Raw genomic sequence first — 27,983 nt, 5'->3', positions numbered from 1 at the left:
ACAGCCTCTGGACTTTGCCAATTGGCCGCTTTCAAAAAAAATATATTTCAACTGATTCTCCATTTGCCACTTGGGAGCGACTCGGGATACCTTTTTTGGTTGCATTGAGCCTTATATTTGACAGCGGTTACTCAATAATACTATGCACATACCAGTATGCGCATTGCTGTGTCATTCAGCCATGTTATAGATTTTTTCAACAAAGTTCTAAAGATTGAAACGTACTTTTCTCGCCAAATCCGATAGAAGCTCAGTATTTCTTCAACAAAAACACGGCTCAATGAAAATGAAAGGAGACGTAGAAATGAAGGAGGAAAAGTCTTCAAAGGAAGAAAGTATTAACGGGAATGGCGAGACTCCAAAAGCAGAACTTTCCGTAGAGGAGAAGGAAAAACTTATCCTTGAAGGTAAGAATGTATTTAAAAAGTCGTGTTTTTCATGAAATACAGAATCATAAAGATTATCATGTTCTGAATTTAACATATCTTCTACAAGTTTCATGTTATCTTTACGTCCAGATATGAAAGAGCACGTAAAGTGCATAGAGAAGGCTGTATCTGCCAAGGAACCAAGGTTTATGCTGAGAGCAATGCGAGCCATCCCAGGAACAAGAAAGAAGTTGAAGCACTCTATTCTGAGGAAACTTATTTGTGGCTACATGCCTATTGGTAAGTATTTACATGTGACAGTAAAAACATAAGTTTACTCTTTCTAGAACTCTGACACTACATATTGATATATAACTTACTTGTTGTGCTTTCTTAGAAGACTGAAATCGTTTGTTAAGGGTGTACTGACATTAGTGTTTCTCAGTAACGACATTGCTACACTGGTGGCGTTGAGCGCGCGCATATACATAACTTGGAATTTGTCATTCCAAGCTTTCCTGAAGTAAAAGAAATAAAAATATGCGTTTCAAGTTCCCAAAAATTGACTTAAGTTGATCTCAGCCTTTTCGAGTGATGATATTTCCAATATTTTGTAAAAACGAAGATTCAGCAAAGATTTAGTCAAGCCAACCTTTTTGAAGCCAAAGTTTTCTATTTTCACTACCTGCGTGCGCTGCAAACACCGAAAGCGCCCGCTGTATCAGAATTTTAAAAAACTTTTTCAATTTTCATCATGACATGACGGATAACGTCCCTTTAAAGTGTAAATACCACGAAACACTATTGGAATTTGTTTTTAAACTTCATTTCAATTTCATAATGTGAGATATCAGTGTGTCTGAGCAAGCAGAATGAGCACGCGTGGGCTTTGTTTCACTTCCGGTTCTGCGTTTTCTAAAAAAAGCTGTTTTGTCGCCAAGTTATTTCAAAACGCAATATTTTTTCGGTATTCCTTTTTACTAAATTCTCCTTCATACAGCCAAGCATGGATTTAGCGCTAATCTAACAGAAACCCAAATTATATCAAATAATCTGGATTTCAGGACCGTTGAAAAATCATAAAAAAACAATTACTCAAACATTTCTAAAACGCATGCTTGGCTTAATGTGGCCATCCCTCAAGATATATAAAACCTATTCAATATCTGTTTTCGAGCAATTTTACTTGAAATATTTGCTTTTATCTGTATCTATGACGTGACATTATGACGTCACGGGGTAACGTCATCATAATAGTCAGCACACTTGTGGTGGTCAACTTTGCAAATATCAGGCCCTTATGATTTTCTACAAGGCTTTTATGCTATATTCAATTTTCCTTAGCAACAGATGTCAGTACAGCCTTAAAGTTGAAGTTAAGTTTTATGAAAATGGTGTCTTTCAATTTTATTTTAGCATCTTCAAACAGAGACAGCCTTTTAGCTTATCTAGATGAGGTAAGAGTGGTTGTTGCACCAATTGCTACTTTGACCATCTTTCCAGCTTGTGCGGAAGCGGGTAATTTGGCTTTTTCCGTGTTATCAGCGTAATCCACAAATTTCCGTGTAATTTGGCTGAATTTTGAAAGACAAAACTTTTAATTGCACAGCTGATGTGTTCTTTTAGGGTTCTTACCTCTATTACTCTAAAAAAAAAAGAGAGATATTCTTCGTAAGAGTGCGGTGTTTCGAACTGAATTTTGAAAACAAATAAAATGACTAGGCGTTCTTTGCTACACCGCGAAGGCCTAGGACTAATAAAAAAATACCTTATTTAATTAGCTGGTGGCTAGGAGCCAATGAAAACTTGGCTAAGATATTTTCATGCAAAAAATAACCTTTTCAAGTTATTTCGTGCTTTCCTTTGGTACAAAATGTAGTTTGGGCGTAACAGTTGATATTCCGTGTAATTTAGCGCGTAATTCAGTAAAGAACCCCGCAAAATTTTGATGTTTAAAGAAAAATGTATTGCAAGATCCCGCGTAATTTAGCGCGTAATGATTGATTTTCCGCGTAATTTAGCGCATAATTTAGCAAAGAATCCCGCATAATTTTGAGTTTTTTTCCGCGGAATTCCAGAAGCCCTGTCTTTCAGAGTGTAAATCTTACGTACTTATCATAGCACATGAATCTACTTTTTTATTTCAGCCCATGGATACAGAAGAGAGTGGACTTGCCTTCCGGCCCCGCAGTGCCAAGGCTGCAAGCCTCCCCCTTTTACCTGAGCTAGACACCTACTTCCATCTATTGATTGTTATTCATCTTCTGGACACTAAGTGTTATAACAAGGTGAGATGTATGGCAAGTGTATGCCAATAATGAATCACGTATGCTCACACATTTTTAAAGCATGTTCTTACGCTCTTTTGCTAAAAATCAAATGATTCAGTTCTCTCATGAAAAAAATGCTCTCCAAGCATTAAAATTTGATACCTTTTTGAATGGCTGTCAAACATTAATTGTCTCATGAAGAACTCTAACCAGTATTTCAGTAGTATTTTACGCTGAGTGTTGTGTCATGGTTTGTGCCAAGTGCTAGTTATGATTTAGGCCAAGTTTTGTGGGTCATGCATTGAGTATTAGCAAAAGCACAGCACAAAGAATGTTTCCACTCTGAACAAGCTCAGCATAGAAATCAGCACAAAATCTAGAAAAGAAAGTATGCAACAAATGACACAAGTTATACGACAACATAAACTATCTAACACAAAACAATACACAATCCTCGTCACAAAACAGTGTTGATGTTGATTGAAGTGTTGGACCTTGATGTAAAATACTGTATGATAATAGTGATTTTGGATTTAAAGTTGTACATAATTACGTTGAAATCATTCTTGAAATATATATAATAGTGTATTACAAAGCTCACTATCTGTTTTTATTATTAGGCTTTAGAGTGCTCTAATGATCTGATGCAAAAGACTCAAGGAATGAACAGGCGTTCCATGGATGCCTTGCTTGCAAAGTGCTATTTTTTCCACTCAAGAGCATATGAGGTCACTGATAGGCTCAAGGATATCAGAAGGTGAATACTTCTCATACATATTTGTGTGCATTGACAAGTGTTTTTCCTATCGCTGTGCTGTACTGTTTGTGATGTTGGCAAAAAGGTGTTAGTAAGAGTAATAGTTGCTTGTATGTGAAAAGGAAAGTGTTTCTTTTTGTGATAGCTTCCTTCACAGTAAGCTGAGGACAGCAACACTTCGCCATGATGATGAAGGACAGGTGAGTGGCTGCACATTGTCACTCATTGTCAAACTAAATTCATTGCAGCCATATGTACTTCTCCTCATTATCAGTATGCTACTAGATTTTTCAGTGAGTAGCTATCTTGGGTAGAGGGATAAAATAATAACAGGAGTGACAAAACTGGGCACCAAAGATTGATGAGCTCTGGCGCCTGTTCTCTTCTGCATACAAAAAAGAAGAATACTGAAAGAAATAGTTTTTATAAAGGAGCTTGCTTGTCACTGACATTATCCCTTTTTTTCTCATTTAGGCCTCCTTACTTAACTTGCTTTTGAGGAACTATCTGCACTACAATCTCTACGATCAGGTATGGATTGCCTAATTAAAACTGAATAATGAGATCAAACTGATGATAAACACTGTGTTTTATAAATTGTAGGCAGACAAGCTGGTGTCAAAATCTTCATTCCCAACCACTGCTTCGACTAATGCATGGGCCCGTTATCTTTATTACACAGGTGAGCTTATGTTAACCAATTTTAATGAAGAATAGACTGAGTCTGACTGTTCAAAATGATTTTTACCTGGACCTGAAAAGATTGCTTCTGTCTATACTCTTGTTGCAATTTGTACATATCACAGTCCTACTAGATTCTGGTGTTTACATTTACTGTAGGTATTATAAAGGCCATTCAGTTGGATTACACCGAAGCACACAAGAATCTCCTTCAGGCAATAAGAAAGGCACCACAAAACTTTGCTTATGGCTTCAAACAGACAGTGAGTTCTCTTTTTGCACTTAGCAACTGTACTGTACAGCAACCCTATTATTTGTTTGCTAGCTTTGCCAACTCACATTACGTTTACATATCTGTCTGCAAAAGGAAATGTGAAAGCAGGCAGTTCTATGTACATTTTTATTTTCAAGTGCGTCCTCTTATCTGGAGGGCCAACTCCATGTCCTGTAGTGTGGACAGCACTGCTTAGAGAGATACAGACCCTTACTTTATAAAGGTGGTCACATACTCAGACATTCAAAAACAACATTACCATTCTAGTCTATGGTTTTTTGTTTTATTTCCAATACCAGGCCCATAAGTTTGCCATTGTGGTGGAGTTATTGCTTGGTGAGATTCCAGACAGGGCAATCTTCAGACAGCCCTTCCTGCGCAAGACACTTATGCCTTACTTCCAACTGACAAAAGGTGAAAGTTTTACTGATGCAACCACTCTTGTAACCAACCAGCTATGGCTACTCTTTTAAAATCCTGTTCTAGAATCCCTTAGGATTAAGTTGTTAATGTGTACACAAAATGTTTGGTGTTGCACAACACTGTGTATATTGTTATGATTTCAAGACTAAACAAGTTTGCATATTGTTCTTTGACTGTTGTCAAAAATCATTTTTTCTCCGCATTGTCAGTATGCTACTAGCTGTTGCAATGAGTAGCTATCTTGGGTTGAGGAGTAAAACTATAACAGGAGTTACAGTACTTAGGCATCAAAGTTGGATGTGCTCTGTTGCTTGTTGTCTTCTGCTTACATGCAAATGAAATTCATATATAAAAAAAGTTCATAAAATTTGTAAATGTTAACAGTTTATGCTAGGTATACATATGGTTCTAAAACATAATCATCTGGTGTCAATGATTGATATTTTTTTCATGTCCAGCTGTCCTGAATGGAGATCTAAAGGTCTTCAATCAAGTTGTTGAGAAATTCAAAGAGCGCTTCTTGGAGGAGAAGACATACACGATTATTATCAGACTACGCCATAATGTCATCAAGGCTGGCGTTCGCATGATAAATCTCTCCTACTCAAAAATCTCTTTTGTTGACATTGCCCAAAAGCTACAACTGGACAGCCCTGAAGATGCAGAGTTCATTGTGGCAAAGGTACATAAGCAAAGCTCACACTTCAGGTCTCACAGTGCCATTTAAAAGAATCCAGGATCTTGCTATACCACTGCTGTTGTCTTAAAACTATTATCTTCAATATTTAAAGCCAAGATCTGGTCCTGAGCAAATCATGTACATTTATATCAACTGAATCTACATGAAAATGTTTGGTTTTATACACAGGCTATTCGTGATGGGGTCATTGAAGCCTCAATAGACCATGAGAAGGGAACTGTTCAGTCCAAGGTACATCAACATTTACCACCTTAACACATATAAAATATTCAACATCAACCACTTTTTCTAGTAAAAAAAAAAAGATTATTAACCCCCTTTGCCACTGAATATAATGCAACCATGGCACGCTGATGATTATCTTACACTTGATCCTAGCTGCACTGTGCGGACACAAGCTGATATCTGAGTGCTACAGGAGAGGGTCAGGGTTAATAATAGTTATGCTTTAGTGTCTAGAGAGTAGGGGGAGGGATAGTGTGGGAGGGTCAGGGGCCTAGGCTCGTAAGTTTGGCGTTGGGAGAAGGGGTGGCTAATGTTTCCAGATTTCTCAGCGCAATGATGACAAACCACTTGATCTTATCTGATATATCCATGCAGAGTTATGCGATTCTGAGTGCTGGGAGAGGAAGTGCATGCTCACACAAACTTGATTTGAACTCAGGAATAAAATTAATTGAATAAATTTGCTATTTCGTTTGTTAGGAAAACGTGGATATCTACTCAACAAACGAGCCACAGGGTGCATTTCACCAGAGGATTAGCTTCTGCTTGGATATCTATAACCAGTCAGTCAAGGTGAGTGAAGGCATGTACCTTGATGAAAAAATAATTGTAAATTACATTTTGTATAATTGTATAATTCATCAATTTAAAATCAATTAAAAAAAACTATAATCAATAATCACTATACTGTTTTATATGTTTAGCTGGACGGATTTGCTTCAACCTCTGCTTTTACTTTGTTACTGGTTATGTTGTATCACATGTATGTTGATGACCATCATCCTCTATTTTCATAGGCCATGCGCTTCCCCCCTAAATCGTACAGCAAGAACTTGGAATCATTTGAGGTGAGTGCAACGTAGCCTGTTAGCTAGCTCCCATTGTGGGTTATTCGAAAATGTTTTATTTTCGAATATTGGGAACCCTGTACGCGCGCGAAGAAGCCGGCAACAAAACCACGAATGCTGCGCTCTGATTGGATGATTTTGACATATGTGTTACTCAAGCGTTTAAACGTGCCAAATCCTGTCCAGAACTTCAATATGGCGGAAAGCATCAACAACCAACTCGTTATTTACCAAGCTTTTCACGAATTGAAAGGCACAAATGCGAAACTAAACCCTCAATGTTCAGTAAATTGTCACCAGCGTTGTAAAGGGATTTCTTCGATAGCTTTGAGGTAGGCGGGTAGCGTGTAGCTTTTCTCAGAGGACTTTTACCAGGCGTGAGAATTGCCGAGTTGCGCTTCTTATTCCCTTTGGTCGGAGTTTTCTCAAGGTTTTCCTGCTCGCAAAGCGCATCTCTAATATAGGAAAAAAGGCCAGCTTGAAAGGTTGAAAAGTTGAAAAAGGCTTGACAAGGTGTGTGACTTTATGCATCTGATGCCCGCTGTTTCGCAGAGATCCGCGAGAATCGTACCACGACTACCTTCTCGGTGGGAAGGAACAAACAAATTCTCAAACGATATTTTTGTCCCGTATTTTAGATTTAGATTGCAGTTGCAAATCCTGCAGAAATTGTCATAAACCTTGCAGGCCTGCAGAATTGACGCAGACATCGTAACTCAGGCATTTTAGCAAGAGCTTGGTTTGTTATGATCTAACGCTAGTTTGCACATGTGCAGAAAACTATCTACCCTGGTTCCAGAGCCTCGAACGCGAACGTCTCTTTATTTAGGTTGACCTCGCTGGCCACTAAATAGAGAGACGCTTGAGGCTCTGGAACCAGGGTAAAAACGATCAAACTCTTGTTTACTTTGCATCGATCATCATTGGCTAGATTTTGACAGCTAACGCCTCGTTGAGGTCAAAGTGCAGCCAAGCGTGAAGTGGGCTTCATTCAGAAAGAGGGGGTATTGTTGTTATTTCTTTGCACCCTCGGCCCAGCGCACCTCGGCCTTCGCGCGCTCACAGGGTTCCCAATATTCGAAAATACAACATTTCCGAATAACCCACGATGAGAGCCGGCTAAGTGCAACTATCCATATTGAATATAGGAAATAAAAACATTTATCCATTGAAACCTTGCTTTATTAGGGTTCTAGGAAACTTTCTAGAGGTAAGACAGATTTTAAAAAAAGGCACCTCCCCTGAATATTAGCCTCACCTGGAACACATTTTATGATCACTTACAACCAAAGCACTTAAAATCAGTTGTCTATACCCCCTTTCACAGACTATGAACTGTTTCTACCTATTTAATTTAAAAAAATAAAATTTATAGTTTATGTTGGTTTGTCTATCTTTCCCTACCTTCCCTTGGCTACCTAATAAATTGAATATTATGGTTGATGCTATAGTTTATCTATTCTTCCCAGGAACAAAGGGAGAGAGAGAAACAAGATATGGAACTTGCAAAGGAGATGGCTGAGGAAGATGATGACTTCCCCTAAGAATGCTAGGGAATTTGTGTGTGTTTGGGTGGATTTTGTGCATAATAAAGAAATAGAGACATGATACTTTGTCCTTTTATTGTGCTGTTGTTGCAAATGTTAAGCTGAACCTGTGTTGAAAGCCCTGGAGTCAAATTCAAACAAAACAATACCAATGTAAAAATATTTTTTTCCCGTTTTATACCCTAGGAGCACTTTGGAAGTTTTTTCCCTTGATACATTTGTTATAAACTGTGCCAGTTCATGGACTTTCTAGTCTATTCTATTCCTTGATATAAAATACATAGGAGAATGACATTTCTATTGACAACTAGCCTGGCATTCTATATGGTAATGTGCTCCTTAATTGGGATGGATCCAGTTATTCTACTGCTGATGGGAGTGAGGGGGAGCGGGCAATAAAGGGACCCTGGGGGCAGAAAACAGATTTAGTTTAGCTCCTTTTGTATTCCCAAATGTACTACACAATTTTGGAACTGGATCCACCTCTGGAGGAAAGATTTCAAGCACAATCTTACAAAGCAGAGTTGTTCTAGGGCTCTAGTTCAATCTCTAGGGTTCCAGACTACAATTCCAAGTGACAGACGTTAATAATGTTCCATTCAATGCTAAGGGAGCATTTTATGCAGTGAACTGGGCTTGGCCATTCTTTTGAGGATGGTAATATGAACAGCAATGCGATATTCATGTAGCGTAACTATCTAGTTGATAGATCATGTAAGGATTGTTGCATTGGTCGCATATTTATGTAATGGTTGTCACATTAGATTATATCCTCTAATAGATAGATCATAAACTACTTCTTCCACTTTCTTCAAGTCATATTTGAGACCATCATATTTTTTTCGAAGAAAATCATTCTTGAGATTCAACAGGCGGAACCCAGCATCTAGTTCACCAAGGAATGCTGATATCTTGAGAGGCCATCCATAATATTTTGCAGTAACACAGTTGAGAGCAAAACGAGACTAAAAAAAAGTAATGATCAGATCACAGGCTACTGGACAAATATGGCCTCTTAGCCCACCCTCAACTCCTTACACTCCTAAGTCCATTGCAAGTAGGTTGACTGGTCAATCTCACAAATTGTCCTGTCCATGCTCTATTAACCCCACCAACGGAGTAATCACTGTTCTTACTAGTAGGAGCTACAGGGTGAATTGAAGCTACAGCTAATAGGTTTAATTGTGTTTATAAAAACTATAAAACAATTATGATACAAGCAAGTATAATAAATGTGACATACAATACATGTGACATCCAAAACCATCCTCCAAATACTCACAACTTCACTTGCAAGAGACAACAGACCTATCAGGTAATCATCTAACACCAAGTGAAACCCTTCTTCTCTTGTCACTTTGACTACAAAAACAATACAAGAGCTTAAAGTAAGATTTGGATAAGGTTAAAGACTGTTTGATCTGTGTTGTAAGAATTTTATATATATATATATATTAACTTTATTTACAGAGGGTGGCACTTAATAGTGTAATACACTAGTAAACTTGTGGCCCTCAAAACTCATACATACAAATAATACAATATAAAATATATATATATATATATAAAATCTCTATTTACAATACAAATTATAAAAATACTATTCCCACCCAGACCAAAAAAAAAAAAAAGATTAAATAAAGAAAATAAAATATGAGTTAATTCGAAATATTAAAATGATTTAAAAGTAATTGTTCATTAAGATATTTATGACGGAGAGCGTTCTTAAAAGAGCTTATATTAGGCAGTTTCTTTATGCTGGCTTCTAAATTGTTCCATTTATGGATGCCATTTACTGTAAACGTTTTCCCACCTTCGGTTTTTCTAGTATACTTTGGAGTTATAAAATTCAGTCCTGAGAAACGAGTATTTCTATTATGAAGTGTATTGTTCAGCTTAAGAGTTTCAATTAGATATTCGGGCACCATCAGTTGTAGCCTTTTAAAGAGAATAGAACACATTGAGATGTGATTGTCCAGATAGAAAGGCAGCCATTGAAGTCTATTAAACAACGGTACTGAGGGTGCTCTGGGTTCAGCGTTGAGTATTAGACGTGCAGCTCTTTTTTTTAGAGTTAGAAATCTTGACAAACAATCCTTAGTTGATGCTGTTTGCCAAACAGTCCCAGCATAGCTAAACAAAGGTTTGATCATGGCATTATAGAAATTTGTTCTTTGTTTGAGGGGTAGACAACCTTTGATCTTATTTAGTACGCCGATTCTTCCTGCAATTTTCTTGTATGTCCTTTCAGCGTGATCCGAAAAGGTCAATTTACTGTCCACATCCAGTCCAAGGAGTCTTACTGATTCCACTGATTCAAGGGTGTTTCCATTAGATGTCGAAATGGATAATTTACTGTGTGGTGCTTTCTCTCCAAGGCGTTTACCAGTCACAAGTAGTGATTTTGACTTCGTCTCATTTATTGGAAGTTTGTTGCAATTGGTCCATACTTCCACATCCCTCATCACTGAATTAAGAGTGTTCTCTAAATTGGAAGTATTATTGACATCGGTTGAAAACGAGATAGTAGTATCATCCGCATAAAGATCTATCTTCACTTTAGGTGAACTAATATGAAAAGGAAGATCGTTGATGAATAAAACAAAAAGCAAAGGGCCAAGAATGCTTCCTTGAGGAACTCCATGTTGTATAACAAAAAGATCTGAGTCCACGCCGTCAATAGAAACAAATTGTCGCCTTCCCCGTAGATAGGATTCAAACCATGACGTAGTGTTCTTGTCTAAACCATAGGCTTTCAGCTTTGACATCAAGATAATATGGTCAACCATGTCAAAAGCCTTTCGATAATCAATAAGGAGCATACCACTTACACAGTTCTTATCCAATTGAAAGAGGAGATTATCTACTACTTTAATTAATGCTGTCTCAGTTCCATGATGCCTGCGGAACCCAGATTGACTTGCATATAATAATTTGTTTTCGACAAGATAATCATAAAAATGATTGTGAACATGTCTCTCAACAAGCTTAGACAGGATGGGCAAGACGGATATAGGGCGGTAGTTACTCTTGTCCATATGATTACCAGATTTATATAAAGGGGTAACTTTGGCCGTTTTCCATCGTTTTGGAAACTCGGAACTTTCGATAGAGTAGTTCATCAGCTTTGAAATTGAGGGTGCAATAATAGGTGCCGTCAGCTTAAGAATCTTTGCACTGAATTTATCGATACCCATAGCTTTCCTTAAGTTCAAAGTTTGAAGACAATTAATTGTAAAACCAATAGGGATTCGCGGTATCGAGAAAACAGTGTCAGGGTCCTTTCTGGAAAGTACAAAGTGCTCCAGCTTTGAGATGTCAAACGGTACACTTGGTAGTAGATTTCTCAAGCTATCAGCAATGGATGTAAAATGTAAAATTTTGTGGTTTACCATTTAACAAGTCTGCCACATCTTTCTTAGTAGGTAATGTTTCTGATTCAAGGTATAGAAGGAATGAAGCCAAAAAAGCAAACTGCTGGTTGACCACCATCCAATGGTTATAGAATCTAAAATACAGGAAAAAGAGAAGAAAAAAAACATTATTCAATAGAAGGGAATGTTTTCAGATATGAAATAATAATGGAGAATTTTCTTACCTAAAGTATTTTTCAGGTTGGATTTTGGATGCTAGCTCTGCATACTGTCTTTGAGCTAGGGCAAACATTTCTCTCCCTTTTGTGCACACATCTGAAATGACTAAAGGTTTTTTTTTTTAATCTCATTACCTTAGCTGACATATTGATAATAACATCTAATACTAAAAGTTTCCAAAGGGATTGTTAATAAATTGTTAATAAAACTGTTTACAAAAAGATCATTTAAATGATTAGGATTAAAAATGCTAGCTTTTACCAGGTGATGAAAACTCATACAAAACCCACCTTTCTTTGAGGGTTGCTGGTGGACCTTTTGAAGAACTGTAAGTATCTCTCGAGCCGTTTTCTCAAGACTACCAACTAATATCTTGATTTCCTGTCAGTCCAAGTGGAAGAGATTTTACAAGAGGGAGGGAAGTTTGGAGACGGAAGTATATAAATACTGGGTAAGTTATAATAGAGGCGTTGAATATACCTTGGTGGGAGTATGTCTCAAATAATTTGTCTGGATTTTGGGTACGCATCGAGCCTAATATAATCTTAAACCACTAAGCCCTGGGAACACCACAGAATATGACGTGCCCAAAAGGAGCCCAAAATGTTGGTGTGTGAATGCACCGTGAATGCAATCAGTTAAATAAAATGGAGAGGGTATCAAGTTATAAACTTAGTTATTATGAGCCAGGATAAGTAAAAAAATCCGATTTTCTCACATGTAACTTTTAAGTCTTTCTTTTTGCTTGTAGACAACAGCGGAAGCAAGCAGTGCATCTCACCTCTATTTCTCTTTGCTCATTTGCAAAACCTTGCTGGATTCCTCCGAAAATGGAAGAAATGGAATTATCACCGCTCTCACTTGTATCTTCCGCCATTACGGGAGCCTGCACTATATCTATGGTCTGCGGTATTATTATCACAGCAATGTACTTCAAACCCGATTAATCCTAAAGAGAATTTTGTAGAGAAGTCACTAATTCAGGGCTTATAAAGTTTTATACTCTTAGTGACACTGCTGAATCTAGCTTAGGGCTCATATGGAATTTGGCAAGATCGGGACTCAACAAAACAACAAAACCGGGATGAAAGTAACAACTAATTTCCCTCGAATAAAGGAGGATCCATGCAGTGTATAAAGAAAAATGATTGGAAAGTCTTATGTCTGCTATAGCTCAATTGACCAGGAGACTTTCTCCATTTTACTCGAATGCAAAAACCGGACTGACACTTTGCTGTTCGAGAGTGGAGCCATTGCTCTCCTATGTAAGAACGGTCATGAATTCGTAGAAAATGTCTTCTGACTGTTTATTAATTGTCAGTATTTCGTTTCAGCTCAATGGGAAACTGAGGCTATTAAGAAGAACTACCAGAAGATACTGGATGCTTATGGGTGCCTGGGCGTTTTGAGAATCAATATCGGTGCGGCAAAGTGTATCCTAATGACACAAGTCCTTGTCAAATTAACTATTGGCTTATTCCTTGATCAGAGGATGCGATTAAACATTTATCAGATTATATTGCACTTCATGTTTCAATGTGTACTGTGCCCCTGTAGCGCTGTGCACATCACAACCGTTTATCGTAGATTGTGGCCTGACTCTTTAAATAGAAACACGAAGAAAAAAATAACATATATAAAAATATTAAAAGCCCACTATCTACTTTGTCTGCTGCTTAAGGCTGATGTGCATAACTACTGACAAATATGTGGAAATTTGTAAGTGTTACCAGCTAATTATAATTTAATCTTTCTCTTGATTTCCAGATGAAGAAGAAACAATCCATTTTCTTATACTTGTTACTGGATGCAAATCTGTGGGAAAGGTTTTGGATAGTGAAATATTCAAGATAACTTCCACACAATTTGTCCCTTTGCAAGTTGACCAAGATGAAGAAGGTATCGCGGAAATTGTTAAGTTACTCAACTCAGGGACATTTTACTTTGCTACTGGGCATGGTAGCCAGCCTGAATTGGACCTCAGCCTTAGTGCACAGCAGAGATATGATGGACATTTACCAGACAATCGGTTTATGTGGTGAGTAAGTATGACAGGGTATGTATGCAGCCAGGGGTTAATAAGTATTTCAGGTTAGGGGGTCCTAAAGTTAGTATGAGTTAGTATGTCAGGTCAATAAATGAAGGCAGGGGTCCGATAAGTAAGTATGTCAGGTCCGGGTTCCTAGGAAGCAGGTGTTAAACCAGGTATGAATGCCCTTTTTATCCAATCAAATATCAGGATAGACGTATTTATCACTGTGTTATTGCTAACCTGCTTTCTAGGTGTTACGTGATTACTTTACTGATTGTAGCGCTATATTTAGATGATTGACAACTCAATGATACTGTATCATATTACCTACTCCCATGTAGATCTGATCTCTCTCTTTGTGAATAAACTATTGAACACAACACGTAACACTATGAACTGGCCCCAGGTCTTTATAATAAAGGCAGGTGGTCTGATGAACTACTCCACTTCATGCGGAGGGCCACTAAGATAAGGTCTATGACCTATATGTACCTATGACCTCATTACTAACTTTACTGGTTTGACCAAGAAACATAGAAGCTATACATTGGGCTGATATAGTATTTGCTTATTTACAGGAGAGATGCATTGTGTATGTTTTTTCATGTCATTGGGTTGAAAAAAAAGAGTATTATATTTTTGAAAACAAGTTTTAGAGAGATTTTGACGCTCCATGTTTAGAAATATCTTTTTTACAATGCCTTTGTAAGGTTACAAATAATACCACATTTCACTGGGTATTTATGCAGACTATATTTATTAAACAGTAGCAACACGTACTTACAGTATATGCCTTTAACAGGAACAGAAGCCTTCATTTCCATGTCCAGCGTTTTGGCATCAACTGTTCAGAGTGGCTGTTCAGCATCATGTGTGGTGGAGTGGAGATCAGAACAGTTTACGCAGGTGTTAGCCAAGCCAAGGCTTGTCTCATCTCACGACTGAGCTGTGAACGGGCGGGCACCAGATTTTATGTGCGTGGGACAGACGATGATGGGCATGTTGCAAACTTTGTTGAGACAGAGCAGGTACATTTAAATCTTTTTTATTTTGTCTAGGTTCACCAGGGCTTTCATCATACCTGTCAACCCCCGAAAATCTCAAGGCTTGAGATTTTTTTTGGGGGGGAGGGGTGGGGTATATGCATTTTTTTTTTGGAGGGGGAAGAGGTGGGTTTAACCTTGCAGGCGTTTGCCATATAAAAAGCTCTCACGAACAAATCCACTTATAGATCTCACGAGGGTGTTAGATAAATTGTGCTACACAAGGGAATTATTGTTTCAAATATTTTAATAGAAAATAGGCAAAATGACGATTTTCTATAGAATAATTTTTCGAAAGCGATAAAAATCGCTAAAAAGCGGGAGGTTTGGTGCTAAACGCGGGAGAGCGGGAGAAGGGGTCCAAAATCTTGAGACTCCCGCCTAATGCGGGAGAGTTGACAGGTATGTTTTATAAACTTCCAGAGTAGGCAGTGGAGATTGATAAGTAGGGGGTGGAGTTTATTTGATCTTTTTAGCTCAAATAAAACTAAAGTCGACTTTTTTCAAAATGTAGCAGGCGCTTGGTGGAAAATAGCTGGCGCTTCCACCAGCCACCGGGGCCTAATGAAACCCCTGTTCACATGGATTTGTTATTAGACATATGTTATACCTGTAACTTTCCCCACTTGTGGCACATGGGACGTACTTTGGTCTAATCGTTTCTCTCATTGTTAGATGATTGCTCTGGATGATATGATAACGTCCTTTGTACAAACCAGAGGTTCTGTACCTGTGTTTTGGGAACAACCTGGAATTCAGGTACTGTTTGCACTTAGTGGATTTCACTGTTTGGATTTCAATATTGCTAATTTTAACGTTATGTAGTGATATTTGAATAGATGAGGGAATTTAGCATTAAACAATTTTAGCATTATTGAGCCTTTTATCCCTGGGCATTGCATATCTCTGGACCAAATTTTTACCCTGGATACTTTTATCTATATTTTACAAGCTCCACATGATCTCCATGTCTTATTCCAGGTTGGATCTCACAAAGTGAAGCTTTCTCGAGGGTTCGAGGCTGCATCTGCAGCATTTGACAGGTCTGTAAAAGTTCATTTTAGATTTTGAAAGAATTCAAGATACAGTATATTTTGATGATGTAATTGTTACTTTTTTTCTTTGTCAGGCATATTACCACTCAAAAAGGACTTTATGGTGATGTCTGTATTGTGAATTTATTAGGCATGAAAGAAGGGGAAAACGCCCTTAGTCGGATATTCCAGGTAATTCCCCTGAGCAGAATATTGCAGGCAATGCGTACCCTCGGTCAGATGTTTCAGGTGTCATTAAACTGAATTGTTCTACCATTTTTTACAGGATGAGTTAACAGAGTCGATTCATGGACATGACACACCAATGATTTGCTTTGACTATCATCGTAATTGCAAAGGAGGAAGAACAAGCAAGTTGAAGGACTTTGCAGACAAAGCAAGACAATTATTCAATAGCAATTCACTTTTCTTCTCCAAAGGAGGCAAACTTGAAAAGTAAGCTGAGCAAAGTTTGGTGTGATTCATTCTAAAACACTGTCCAAACTAAACATAGATCAGGAAAAATAAGCTACCTAATTCTGCTGAATTTTTAGGCGTACTTTAATTCGCGATTTTCACAATTTTAAAAAATTCGCGAGCATAAAGACTCGCAAAAAATAAAGTCTGTGAACTTTAATCTCCCGAAATTTAATGGACATTGATGAAAAAGATTAAAGGTCCTATTGAGATCTTCTTGTAAGGATATGTAACCAAACTATTGATAATGGCTCAGGAACAATAACGTTTTTCCATTACTGTAAGAGACAACGTGTTGGTTTTGTTTAAATATATTGGTCCTGTTTCAGTTGTTGATTAACGTCAATTTTGTAAAAACGAGAAAATTAAGACGCGCGAAAATAAAGAAGAATGAGAAGATTCCTAGTTATAATACTATTATGTGCAAGCCATCACCCATCACTGAGCGAGTTGCCCACCCTTTGTGTGAATCTATACATATATATATATAACCATACAATCTATACATATATATATATATAATCTATACTATTATAAACGTGACATCTGTAAGGCACACATTTTTGATCGGCTGAGCAGGAGCATGACGTCATCAACATGCACTTGCTTTTAGCTTGGAATTTGGGTGCCATTATCGGAAAGACGGCATAACAAAAAGAATAGAAAGCGATTCTGATAGTATAAAGAAGCACTGATAGCATAAGGAGTTAAATTGCGAGTTTGTTCGTTTGAAGTCCGCACACTTTGGTCTTGCGTGGTAGTGAGCAAAAGTGCAGGCGTGAAGTTCTCCTCACCGCGATTTTCCACAATTAGACTTGCATTGCCAAGTCTATTGCATTAGAACTGTCGAAGAATGTTTTGTACAAGTACTTACAGTGATCTCGAATGTTAACTCAGAAAGATTGATTAAGGCCAGAGGCACAATTCGAGCAATAGCATTGAGAGGCTATTGGACTCCTAGCAGACCATGTCTTGGGTGCTGTTGGCCACCTGAATGATGTGTTTTACCTCTTGTTTTCGTAGGCGCCAAAAGGGCGTGATGCGCTCTAATTGTCTGGACTGCATTGACAGGACAAATAACATGCAGACATTTATTGGTCTTGAGGTAAGGGAGTAAGGCATCTGAATGAATCCCGAAATACATTACCCAAACGTTACACCCTATTTAGCAAACTCAATCGAAGATATCACAGTAGCTTTTTCATATCAGGATGATAAAATGGCGGCGGTCACAGACTCTTAAAAGGTTTTTTTTTTGCTGTGCATTGAGATATGATGTGCTCTCCTTGTCCCTCTCCAGATGCTGTTAGTACAGCTCCAGTGTTTAGGGCTTAGTAGTAAGGCCTCATTAGTGCCGAGGTTCCAAGAGGCGTTCACTTCTATGTGGTCACAGAATGGAGATCATATCAGCAGGATCTATATTGGCACTGGGGCACTTGATGGCAAAGCGAGGGTAACAAACAATTCTTATAATAATAGCTAATTACGATATATGAAGCATTTATATGAGCTGCTTGTATTCATATATATCTGAATTCCAGGTTTGTACTCAAAAGTTATCCAAAGTTATGTTTTTGGCAATATTCATGTCTGAAAAGGCCACTGAATAAAAGTGTGTGGAGAACGCTATGGTTTATCCACTCAGTTAAACGAATTGAGGTTGTAAGGATAAAAGTAAAAATTAAAACACCGGGGTGTAAGCCTTTGGATGATGAATACATTACTGTTTTAGGTAGCCAGTAAGTTGCGAGATGGCGCGCGATCAGTCAAGCGAACCATACGAAGCAACTTCCTTGATGGAAGCAAGCAAGAAGCAATCGACCTGTTGTTGCTAGGCAACACGTTTGTTGGTGAACTTGGCGAGAGGGCGAGGGCTTTGCTGTACTCTTCATTCCTCCATTGTAAGATCTTCCAGGACAAGACACTGACCTTTTCCTTTATTCCTCCATTGTAAGGCCTCACAGGACATAACCCTGAACTTGTCCTTTTTTCTTCCATTGTAAGGCCTCACATGACATAACAATGAGCTTGTTCTTCATCCCTCCGTTGTAAGACCTCACAGGACATAACCCTGAACTTGTCCTTTATTCCTCCATTGTAGAAGGCCCCACAGGACATAACCCTGAACTTGTCCTTTATTCCTCCATTGTAGAAGGCCCCACAGGACATAACCCTGAACTTGTCCTTTCTTCTTCCATTGTAAGACCTCACAGGACATAACCCTGAACTTGTCCTTTATTCCTCCATTGTAAGACCTCACAGGACATAACCCTGAACTTGTCCTTTATTCCTCCATTGTAAGACCTCACAGGACATAACCCTGAACTTGTCCTTTCTTCTTCCATTGTAAGGCCTCACATGACATAACCCTGAACTTGTCCTTTATCCTTCCATTGTAAGACCTCACAGGACATAACCCTGAACTTGTCCTTTATTCTTCCATTGTAAGGCCTCACAGGACATAACCCTGAACTTGTCCTTTATTCTTCCATTGTAAGACCTCACAGGACATAACAATGAACTTGTTCTTCATCCCTCCGTTGTAAGATCTTCCAGGACATAACCCTGAACTTGTCCTTTATTCTTCCATTGTAAGGCCTCACAGGACATAACACTGAACTTGTTCTTCATTTCTCCATTTTAAGATCCTTTTGGCTGCTTATACTCAATCATATATAGGGTGTATGACCGATTGACATTTATCGTTGCAGCTTCTCCGCGGATTCTCCGTGAGCTGTGCGACCGTCACTTGGAGTACACCACGTGGTCTAACATCCGGGTATGTGTAGGCACCTGGAATGTCAACGGAGGACGTCACTTCCGCTCGCTAGCCCACAAGCATCAGACTATGCACGATTGGCTGCTAGACTTCCACAAATCACTTCCGGACAGCGGTTACAGCGAGGTTAAGGATGTTGATTATAGTCTTCCTACCGATATCTTTGCGATCGGCTTTGAGGAGCTTGTTGATCTGAATGCTTCTAATATGGTCTCCACAAGGTGGGTGTTACGCTGTGCTTATTATATTTGCATGTATAGGTTCTACGATCTAGTTTCCTCACTGCCACTGACTTTTCTCCAACTTGCAGCTCAACGCAGCGAAAGGAGTGGGGCGAGGAGCTTCGCCGAGTTATATCACGTGACTTTCCTTACGTTCTTCTCACATGTGAGCAGCTAGTTGGCGTGTGCTTATTCGTGTTCGCCCGTCCTCATCTGGTACCATACATACGGTAAGAATTCTACGCTTCTTTGATACACCATAAAGATATATAACCATCTATGATTAAGTGACACTACAAGAAAATCACTACTCGCATACATGTTGACGTAATACTTCACGTCACTCCTTATGTTTCCAATGTTTGTTTTATACTCTCCTTTGTAAGGTAAGTTCCTTTTCAAAGAAAGTCCTTTAAATAGACTGCACACTTCCTTAAAGAAGCACAATATAAAGAAGGTCAATGCTTAGTTAAAATTCGGTCATTTAAATTTCCAAATTAAGAGGATTTGCTTTGACCGAAAGAAACCCATTGAAAAAGAGGATACATTTTCACGTGGATTTATTCTAATGCGTTATTTATCAGCTACTGTATCCAGTTCCTTAGAGATCAATCAAAGGACTTATGATGTCTTCTGCGTTCATAGGGATGTCGCTGTGTCCACGGTAAAAACAGGTCTTGGCGGGAGCGCTGGTAACAAGGGTGGAGTAGCCATCCGTCTGCTGTTACATGCTACTTCCATCTGCTTCATCTGCTCCCATCTTGCTGCGGGTCAGTCAGGTGTCCAGGACCGGAACAATGATTACCTGGACATTGCTACCAGGACTGCATTCCCTATGGTATGGTAACTACACTAGTGCATCCTCTCTATGGTATGAATAGTACCACAGTGCAGAAAATGTGTGGAAATTTAAGTTTTTTTTGTTGTTGTTGTTCTGGAGGAGGTTGTTTTTGTTGTTCGTTTTGTTGTTCTGGAGGAGGTTTTTGTTGCGGACATTACAGTAGAGGCTATTTGTTTGTTGAGGAGCGGGCAATCTCATAATTACTTGTATTAGTGCGGGGATTTCAGTTATTTGAAAGGTTTAAATTATTTGTTCTAGGGGCGGACTATTCGGTCACACGACTACGTGTTTTGGTGCGGGGATTTCAATTATCGTATAGATATGCCGATGGATGAGGTCAAGTCACTAATACAACTGAAGGATTGGGACGCCCTAGCGCAGAATGACCAACTGAATAAACAGCGGCAGGAACACAAGGTAAAACTCCTAGTCTGTACTCTTGACCAACTGAATAAACAGCGACGGAAAGCTCCCAGTCGGTACCCTTGACCAACTAAATAAACAGCGACGGAAAGCTCCCAGTCAGTACCCTTGACCAACTGAATAAACAGCGACAGAAAGCTCCCAGTCGGTACCCTTGACCAACTAAATAAACAGCGACGGAAAGTTCCTAGTCTGTACCCTTGACCAACTAAATAAACAGCGACGGAAAGCTCTTAGTCGGTACCCTTGACCAACTAAATAAACAGCGACGGAAAGCACCCAGTCGGTACCCTTGACCAACTAAATAAACAGCGACGGAAAGCTCCCAGACGGTACCCTTGACCTACTAAATAAACAGCGACGGAAAGCTCCCAGTCAGTACCCTTGACCAACTAAATAAACAGCGACGGAAAGCTCCCAGTCGGTACCCTTGACCAACTAAATAAACAGCGACGGAAAGCTCCCAGTCGGTACCCTTGACCAACTAAATAAACAGCGACGGAAAGCTCCTAGTCGGTACCCTTGACCAACTAAATAAACAGCGACGGAAAGCTCTTAGTCGGTACCCTTGACTAACTAAATAAACAGCGACGGAAAGCTCCCAGTCGGTACCCTTGACCAACCAAATAAACAGCGACGGAAAGCTCCCAGTCGGTACCCTTGATCAACTAAATAAACAGCGACGGAAAGCTCCTAGTCTGTACCCTTGACCAACTAAATAAACAGCGACGGAAAGTTCTTAGTCGGTACCCTTGACCAACTGAATAAACAGCGACGGAAAGCTCCCAGTCGGTACCCTTGACCAACTAAATAAACAGCGACGGAAAGCTCCCAGACGGTACCGTTGACCAACTAAATAAACAGCGACGGAAAGCTTCCAGTCAGTACCCTTGACCAACTAAATAAACAGCGACGGAAAGCTCCCAGTCGGTACCCTTGACCAACTAAATAAACAGCGACGGAAAGCTCCTAGTCGGTACCCTTGACCAACTAAATAAACAGCGACGGAAAGCTCTTAGTCGGTACCCTTGACCAACTAAATAAACAGCGACGGAAAGCTCCCAGTCGGTACCCTTGACCAACCAAATAAACAGCGACGGAAAGCTCCCAGTCGGTACCCTTGACCAACTAAATAAACAACGACGGAAAGCTCCCAGTCGGTACCCTTGACCAACTGAATAAACAGCGACGGAAAGCTCCCAGTCGGTACCCTTGACCAACTAAATAAACAGCGACGGAAAGCCGCCAGTCTGTACCCTTGACCAACTAAATAAACAGCGACGGAAAGCTCCCAGTCGGTACCCTTGATCAACTTGATAAAAACAATTTAAAATCAACTTAAAAAAAAAAAAACAGCGACAAGATAAAGCTCATAAACTGTCCTGTTTCTTTTGAAGGTTTTTCTCGGCTATGTCCAAGGCGAAGGTTGTGTTTTTTGAATGAGAAATCATACTCGACTATACCATTTTAAATCCGTATTTTCCTGGCAGGTTTTCCGTGGCTATGTCGAAGGTGAGCTCAGGTTCGCCCCCACTTACAAGTACGACTTATTCTCTGATGATTACGACACGAGTGAGAAGATGCGGATCCCAGCCTGGACCGACCGCGTGTTATGGAGGCGCAGGAAGCCTAGGTACAAGTCAGCTGACCATGTCAAGAAACACGTGATTAAGAAAAACGAGCGAAATGTCTCGGAGAACCTTTTGTTGGGGGATGAGATCGTTAATGATGATGCAGAAGAAGAGGAGGAGGACGAAGATGATGACGATGATGAGCAAGGTATTGTTATGATTTTAAGTATGATTATGATTATCATGATAACCAAGGTATTATTTAAATTACAGTTGTAAAATGAATTGACCAAATTGTGATTAAATTGTTCAAGTTTCAGATATCATACCAGCAAGTTAGTTATGTTACACGTTGGATTGTAATAGAATTACCGCATGTTTTTTCGCGGCACTAAGACTTATCGCATTACGTCACACATTTCTACTCCGGAGTCAACAAACATTCAAAAATAAAAGGAAATCAACATTGTAACGCAATTCGAATCAATAAAATCATAACGTAGTCTTTTTTTCCAACTTTTCAGAAAGTACAACAGAAGCGAACCCCGAGACTTTAGGCAACATTCACTTCCACCCCGGCAAAGTTTTGTATTACGGCAAGGCGGAGCTCAAGACCTCGGATCACAGGTGGGTGCTCTTGAGGTTGTCATGGTGATGCAATGCGCATTGCCGTCGATGGAAAACGCTGTCATTGTAAACATTGACTAAATGGGTTCAGGTGAGGGGGGGAGGGGGAGGGGCACTGGCTGGAAGCATAATATTGATGCAGGGATGTGATTTCACTGGTCATTGGTGGCCTTGTAGAGCTGTGTTTTAATACTTGCCTAGACCAAAATCAATGGCTTGTTAACCTTTCGAATGTAGTAGGCCTAAGATTGGTGGATAGTTTAAACCCTTTTTGGTGCATATTTTATGTCTCATTTGATAACCCTTTCCTAGGCCGGTAGTTGGTCTGATAGAGGTGGAGATTCAGAAAGTCGACTGGGAACATCAGCACCAGATCCATGACCACGTCATGCAGTCGATGGGACCTGCTGACCCTACTGTGGTTGTGTCAAGTGATCAGACCGGGGATGGAGACGAAGGGATTGACGTGTCGGAGCTGCTGGAAGTGTTAGAACCATGCGGAGATGCTGTCTTGGTCAGGTGAATATGCTATTTATACACTTTTATCCATCAAACAGTAGATCAGTTATACGATGATACGAATGTATTTTCATGTTTCAAAAATTATTATTTGAGTTTCTTGCAGTAGAACCCTATTAACTCGAGCTCTGTAGGGAGGCAAAAAACAGGACCGACATAGTGGGGGTTTTAACTAGCGGGTTCGATTGATCGATTGTTCTATCATGTCACTGCAGGGTGGTCGACGAGGAGATTATTGTGACGTTCGATGATGGCAGAAGCGCCCTGAAAGCGCTTGAGCTAGACGGGAAAAAGGTAAGGGGGGGGGGGGGGGTTGAAGGCACTTGAGCTAGACGGGAGAAAGGTAAGGAAGGGGGGAAGGGTGGGTAAGGTTGTTATAGCACTGGTGGCCTAGTGGTTAGTTGTGACGTTTGAGGTTGTGGGAGTGATCTGAAGGCACTCGAGCTTTCACGGCGAAGGCTTGGGGGGGGGGGGGGGGGGGGGGGGAGTCCGGCCTGCAAGCGTGATTTTCGTGATTAACACGAACTTAGATTGGTTGGCACATTGTTGTCTCTACATGAATTTTAACATTTTTGTAGCAATTGGCGTAAAGAAAAATAGAAAAATCATTGCTATGATTGATTAAGAAATATGAATATTTTTTATTCCCTGGTAGACGTAAACCAACCATTGGGAAACCCTTTGGGTGTTACCACTTGTAGTGCCTTGCACATAAAAGCTGCACGTAACATATAGGAAGATGTGGACAACGAAAAACACGTCACCTCTATAACATTTAGCTACTATAATTCTGAATTCTTTTTGGAACCGCGTTTCACCATCATCATCATCTTAGCCATGATTATGACAAACATTAACAGCCTCATATGAGTTATAACCTTTATCATCATACCAACAATTCTGTTACCAGCTGTACTACATCCATCAGTATCACCCTATGTTTGTATTATTCAGATTTCTGGAAAGACAGCAAAAATCCGCCTCAAATGCGACTCGTCGCTTTCCAAGACGGACCTAACCCTACAGTCAGTGACGTCAAACACTTCTGTGGTTGGCGAGAACAACGAAATGCCTGGCACCCCGTTGCGTGATCGGGCCATGTCGGACCTCTTGTCCTGCTCAGCTAGCAAGCACAGTACGCTGCCGGTACTGGAACCGATAAGGATCCAATCCATGGATGCTGAAGACAGCTCATCAGACAGCGAGAAGGAGGAAGAGGAGGAGGAGGAACTCAGTGACGACGATCGACCTGAAGCTGAAAGGGGAGCAGAGGAGAGCTCAAAACAGTTGAAAGGTGAGAAAAGGCCAACACAAGTTATTTGACATGCAGCCGATAGTCCATGGTGCTCTTTTCGGGTTTCCTGTTTTCTCTCCAAGCCCACCTTGCCTCATACGCTTCAGTTTATAGCTGTTGTAATGTGCAACATAACACGTGATGCAGTAGTTTGTTCATTCATTGTTATTTCAAATGTGTTTGACCGTCGTTACTTTGTATTTACAAAATTGTCCCGAATCTGATTTTTAAATAGCGTTAACTCCACCTTCTATTTCTATAGAGACGTGCAAATCTCGTCCGCAGAGGCCAGCACAGCCCAAGCGCGTACCCCCGCCACGCCCCACAGCCAGACCGAAACGCCCAAATACGAGCATTCACTCGCAAGATGACGGCCTCGTTGGGTCAGCACCTCAAGTAAACCCATCTGAAGACGTCATCGAAGATTTTGACCCCCTCCCACAGAAGGCACCCAAACCACGCAGACCACCACCCCCCAAGAGACCAGAGAGACCCGCATTGCCCAAGACTTCGGCATTAGCGAACAAATCCGGGGAACTACCTCGAGCTGTTAACACGTCAAAGCCAGCTGGGAAGGAGAAACACCCTAAGGCAAGTGTCGGTGATGCTCAAATGTCGTTTTTTGCCTCAAATTCAAACAACATTTGTAAATGTTGGAGTGGTTCTTCGTCAAGTTCATATGCTAATTTATTGTATTTAAAATCCGAATGTCATATGAATAGTGATTTTTAGTTCGAGTGTGCTCATGGTTGTTTTGATTGTCTATTGGGGGTATTTAGTTCATAGACAGTAGACTTACAACAAAACGAAAGATTATTTTCACTAAGAAAAGCAGCGGAACACGTAGCTCGTAGCGCATTCGCCGACAAAGAAATCTAATGCGATAAAAATGAACCTTCTCTCCGTTCTTTTCCTTTCTTGTCACCCCTATTTCTATGTTAAACAAGGGAAGACAGTACGACTGTTATTTTTTTCTTTTAGGGCGGAGGCCGCACCCAGATCGGCATGCCTTTTAACGTGCAACACATAGGACATGTTAGTATCGACAACTTCCAAGCTCTTCTTGAAGCCGCCAAAGACGACCCCAAGCTCCTTCCTTCTTTTATGACCAGTGATGCTCAGAAAACAGAAGAGTCGGATCAACCTTCGAAGGACTCAGAGTCCAAGACAGTGCCTGACACTGTAAAAGCCGAGTCGATGCCAGTACCTGCTTCGCGACAATATAAAGCTCCCATACCTCATCCAAGCCCTCCTATGCAACCTGCCAAACCTCCCCGTCAACACACCCAGTGTTCCATTGACCCAGTACCACATCTAAAACCTCCCGATCCTACTGAGCAACCTGTTCCACCTAAACGTAAAGCATCTCCACCTTCAGCGCAGCCACTACCACCACCTCGTAAGCCCTACCCGCCCCCTTCCGCGGTACCGATTCCACCTCCGCGTAAGCCTTCTCCTCCTCCCAGTGAACCTGCTCCCCCTCCGCGTCAACTTCCCCCGCCATCTACTTCCCAACCTGTCCCACCTCCACGTCAGCCCGATCCAATTCCAACCAATCCCGCTCACCCTACCGAACCCCCTCCTCGACAACCAAAGCCTACGCCCGCACCACGCCCCAGATCATGGGTGGAGTCCCAGCCAGAACTTCATCGCCCTCCCCCACCCATTAAACCAAAGCCCTGCCAGAAATTCAAAACTGCAGTGCATGCTACAAAGAACTGCGAAGAACCCGAAAGCCAACAGTACAGCTCTATGCCTGATCTCAACCCTGGTAAAGCACAGGGAGACGATGAGGCTCCTGTTGCTCCTGCCCGAAGGCGCAGAATTCCGCCCGCAATCCCTAAACGAGTAGACATCGGTGAGACAGCGGAAGCTGATCGAGACTGCTTCGCTGAAACGAAGTGACCACGATAGTAGATAATTTGCTAAACAGTGGAAGCCGATTGAGTTTGCTCGTAGGACAAGATGTCTACGAGTAGGCATCAGTGAGACAGCGGAAGCTGATCGAGACTGCTTCGCTATAATGAGGTGACCACGCTAGAAGACAATTTGCAAAACAGTGGAAGCCTATTGAGGTTGTTCGTAGGATGAACAGCGGTAGATCATCGAAACTGCTTCGCTAAAACACGAGTAGACAATTTGCACAACGGCGGAAGCTGATTGAGTAGACAACTTCGCTAACAATTTCGGTAACTCACTGCTTTGATGAAACAAGACTATTTTGCCGGAACGCAAGTATCAAATATTTCTCCTCGGTAAAAGGTCGTTAAGGTTGGTTCTCACTTGGACGCAAGCACAGCGCTCGTAATTTTCCAATATTCACTGGAACGCAAGCGCAGCGCACGTAATTTTCCAATATTCACTGGAACGCAAGCGCAGCGCACGTAATTTTCCGATATTCACTGGAACGCAAGAGCAGCGCACGTAATTTTCCAATATTCACTGGAACGCAAGAGCAGCGCACGTAATTTTCCAATATTCACTGGAACGCAAGCGCAAGCATAAAAGAATGCAACTGCTTGAGTTTCTTGCGCTTGTGTCTGACCGATTCTCACTTGTGTTGCGCTTGTGTTTGACCGATTCTCACTTGTGTTGCGCTTGCGTCTGACCGATTCTCACTTGTGTTGCGCTTGTGTTTGACCGATTCTCGCTTGTGTTGCGCTTGTGTCTGACCGATTCTCGCTTGTGTTGCGCTTGTGTTTGACCGATTCTCACTTGTGTTGCGCTTGTGTTTGACTGATTCTCACTTGTGTTGCGCTTGTGTTTGACTGATTCTCACTTGTGTTGCGCTTCCGTTTGCGTCCTAGTGAGAACCAGCCTTTATGAAAGCCAATCGAAACTACGATAAGCGATGATCGTGACGAACCTTTAAGCTAAGCTAAAAAAAATCTTACATAGAGTCCTGGACAAGCAGCGCAAGAACGGTGTTTGTCTTTGGAAAAGTTTGCTGTCGAGGTCAAGTAAGAAATAATTGAAAGGTTATGCGTATCACAGTGTGTTGATAGCTGCCAGCGTCCTTGCTATCTGCCACTTCTCTGGCTCTCCTACCTTTTTGCTTTTGCTTGGGGGGTCAGTACGCAGCTCTTACAAGCTGCAATTTGATTGGGCAAATCAACAATATCCGCACCTCGACACAAAGAACGAGAAGAATAGAGACAAAAAATACCCTTTTTGAACAAAGATAACAGGAGACAAAGCAGCTGCGTACTTACTCTTTTCTTGCTCTTGTGCAGAAAACCAAAGCTAGCATAAAGTAATAAAAAACAGTACATATACCTTAGCCTTATATACTTTTATCTCCTCACTATTGTTCATGTGTGATGACCCTGCCAACCACCCCCTCCCCACATGGAAGAAGTTGGAACTTATATGGAATTATTAACTTTATATATCGGTACAGTAGCAGTATGCCTGCACAGTGGGACAAATATACAGG

General features: G+C 40.6%; 3 protein-coding genes and 1 long non-coding RNA gene across 4 annotated transcripts; 2 read left to right on the top strand and 2 right to left on the bottom strand.

Annotated features, from left to right (window-relative positions):
- The first annotated feature begins 150 nt into the window (after positions 1–150).
- Positions 151–8,154, top strand: LOC5505211 (26S proteasome non-ATPase regulatory subunit 3). Its single transcript, XM_001626019.3, has 15 exons — positions 151–407; positions 519–668; positions 1,785–1,825; positions 2,516–2,656; positions 3,259–3,395; positions 3,541–3,595; positions 3,870–3,926; positions 3,999–4,077; positions 4,236–4,339; positions 4,650–4,764; positions 5,232–5,455; positions 5,642–5,704; positions 6,179–6,271; positions 6,496–6,546; positions 8,016–8,154. The coding sequence occupies exons 1-15, from the start codon at positions 281–283 to the stop codon at positions 8,088–8,090; spliced, it is 1,512 nt and encodes a 503-aa protein (XP_001626069.2). The 5' UTR covers positions 151–280; the 3' UTR covers positions 8,091–8,154.
- LOC5505210 (translin) lies at positions 8,154–12,690 on the bottom strand. The gene is made up of 6 exons (XM_032373615.2): positions 12,468–12,690; positions 11,977–12,067; positions 11,692–11,791; positions 11,486–11,601; positions 9,376–9,455; positions 8,154–9,058 (listed from the first exon to the last, which is right to left on the bottom strand). The coding sequence occupies exons 1-6, from the start codon at positions 12,561–12,563 to the stop codon at positions 8,849–8,851; spliced, it is 693 nt and encodes a 230-aa protein (XP_032229506.2). The 5' UTR covers positions 12,564–12,690; the 3' UTR covers positions 8,154–8,848.
- A 25-nt stretch (positions 12,691–12,715) lies between these two features.
- Positions 12,716–26,808, top strand: LOC5505223 (synaptojanin-1). Its single transcript, XM_032373613.2, has 22 exons — positions 12,716–12,951; positions 13,021–13,107; positions 13,454–13,724; positions 14,521–14,746; positions 15,437–15,520; positions 15,743–15,804; positions 15,891–15,987; positions 16,082–16,251; positions 17,296–17,377; positions 17,573–17,725; positions 18,005–18,173; positions 18,984–19,272; positions 19,362–19,502; positions 19,918–20,110; positions 20,372–20,530; positions 22,027–22,315; positions 22,632–22,734; positions 23,047–23,253; positions 23,469–23,547; positions 24,208–24,547; positions 24,810–25,138; positions 25,529–26,808. Exons 1-22 carry the CDS (start codon positions 12,831–12,833, stop codon positions 26,450–26,452), a joined length of 4,575 nt encoding a protein of 1,524 aa, XP_032229504.2. The 5' UTR covers positions 12,716–12,830; the 3' UTR covers positions 26,453–26,808.
- On the bottom strand, positions 19,504–22,125 carry LOC125561060. The gene is made up of 2 exons (XR_007307074.1): positions 22,000–22,125; positions 19,504–20,105 (listed from the first exon to the last, which is right to left on the bottom strand). It is a non-coding gene; the product is annotated as an uncharacterized LOC125561060 (long non-coding RNA).
- Positions 26,809–27,983: the final 1,175 nt, after the last annotated feature.

Source organism: Nematostella vectensis, chromosome 2 (genome assembly GCF_932526225.1).
Source record: "Nematostella vectensis chromosome 2, jaNemVect1.1, whole genome shotgun sequence".
NCBI lineage: Eukaryota > Metazoa > Cnidaria > Anthozoa > Actiniaria > Edwardsiidae > Nematostella > Nematostella vectensis.
Note: the sequence above shows the minus strand (reverse complement) of the source record. Positions and strands in the feature narration are given on the sequence as shown.

Bases quoted from the DNA above. Each gene is read 5' to 3' on its own strand.
- LOC5505210 (XM_032373615.2), bottom strand. From the start codon at position 12,563: ATGGCGGAAGATACAAGTGAGAGCGGTGATAATTCCATTTCTTCCATT. The intron at 12,068-12,467 runs GTGAGATGCACT...TTGGACTGACAG, and splicing joins ATGAGCAAAGAGAAATAGAG to GAAATCAAGATATTAGTTGG. The intron at 11,792-11,976 runs GTGGGTTTTGTA...AAAAACCTTTAG, and splicing joins CCAGCAACCCTCAAAGAAAG to TCATTTCAGATGTGTGCACA.
- LOC5505211 (XM_001626019.3), top strand. From the start codon at position 281: ATGAAAATGAAAGGAGACGTAGAAATGAAGGAGGAAAAGTCTTCAAAG. The intron at 669-1,784 runs GTAAGTATTTAC...ATTTTATTTTAG, and splicing joins TTGTGGCTACATGCCTATTG to CATCTTCAAACAGAGACAGC. The intron at 5,705-6,178 runs GTACATCAACAT...TTCGTTTGTTAG, and splicing joins AGGGAACTGTTCAGTCCAAG to GAAAACGTGGATATCTACTC.
- LOC5505223 (XM_032373613.2), top strand. From the start codon at position 12,831: ATGATTGGAAAGTCTTATGTCTGCTATAGCTCAATTGACCAGGAGACT. The intron at 15,521-15,742 runs GTACTGTTTGCA...GTCTTATTCCAG, and splicing joins GGGAACAACCTGGAATTCAG to GTTGGATCTCACAAAGTGAA. The intron at 20,531-22,026 runs GTAAAACTCCTA...TTTTCCTGGCAG, and splicing joins AACAGCGGCAGGAACACAAG to GTTTTCCGTGGCTATGTCGA.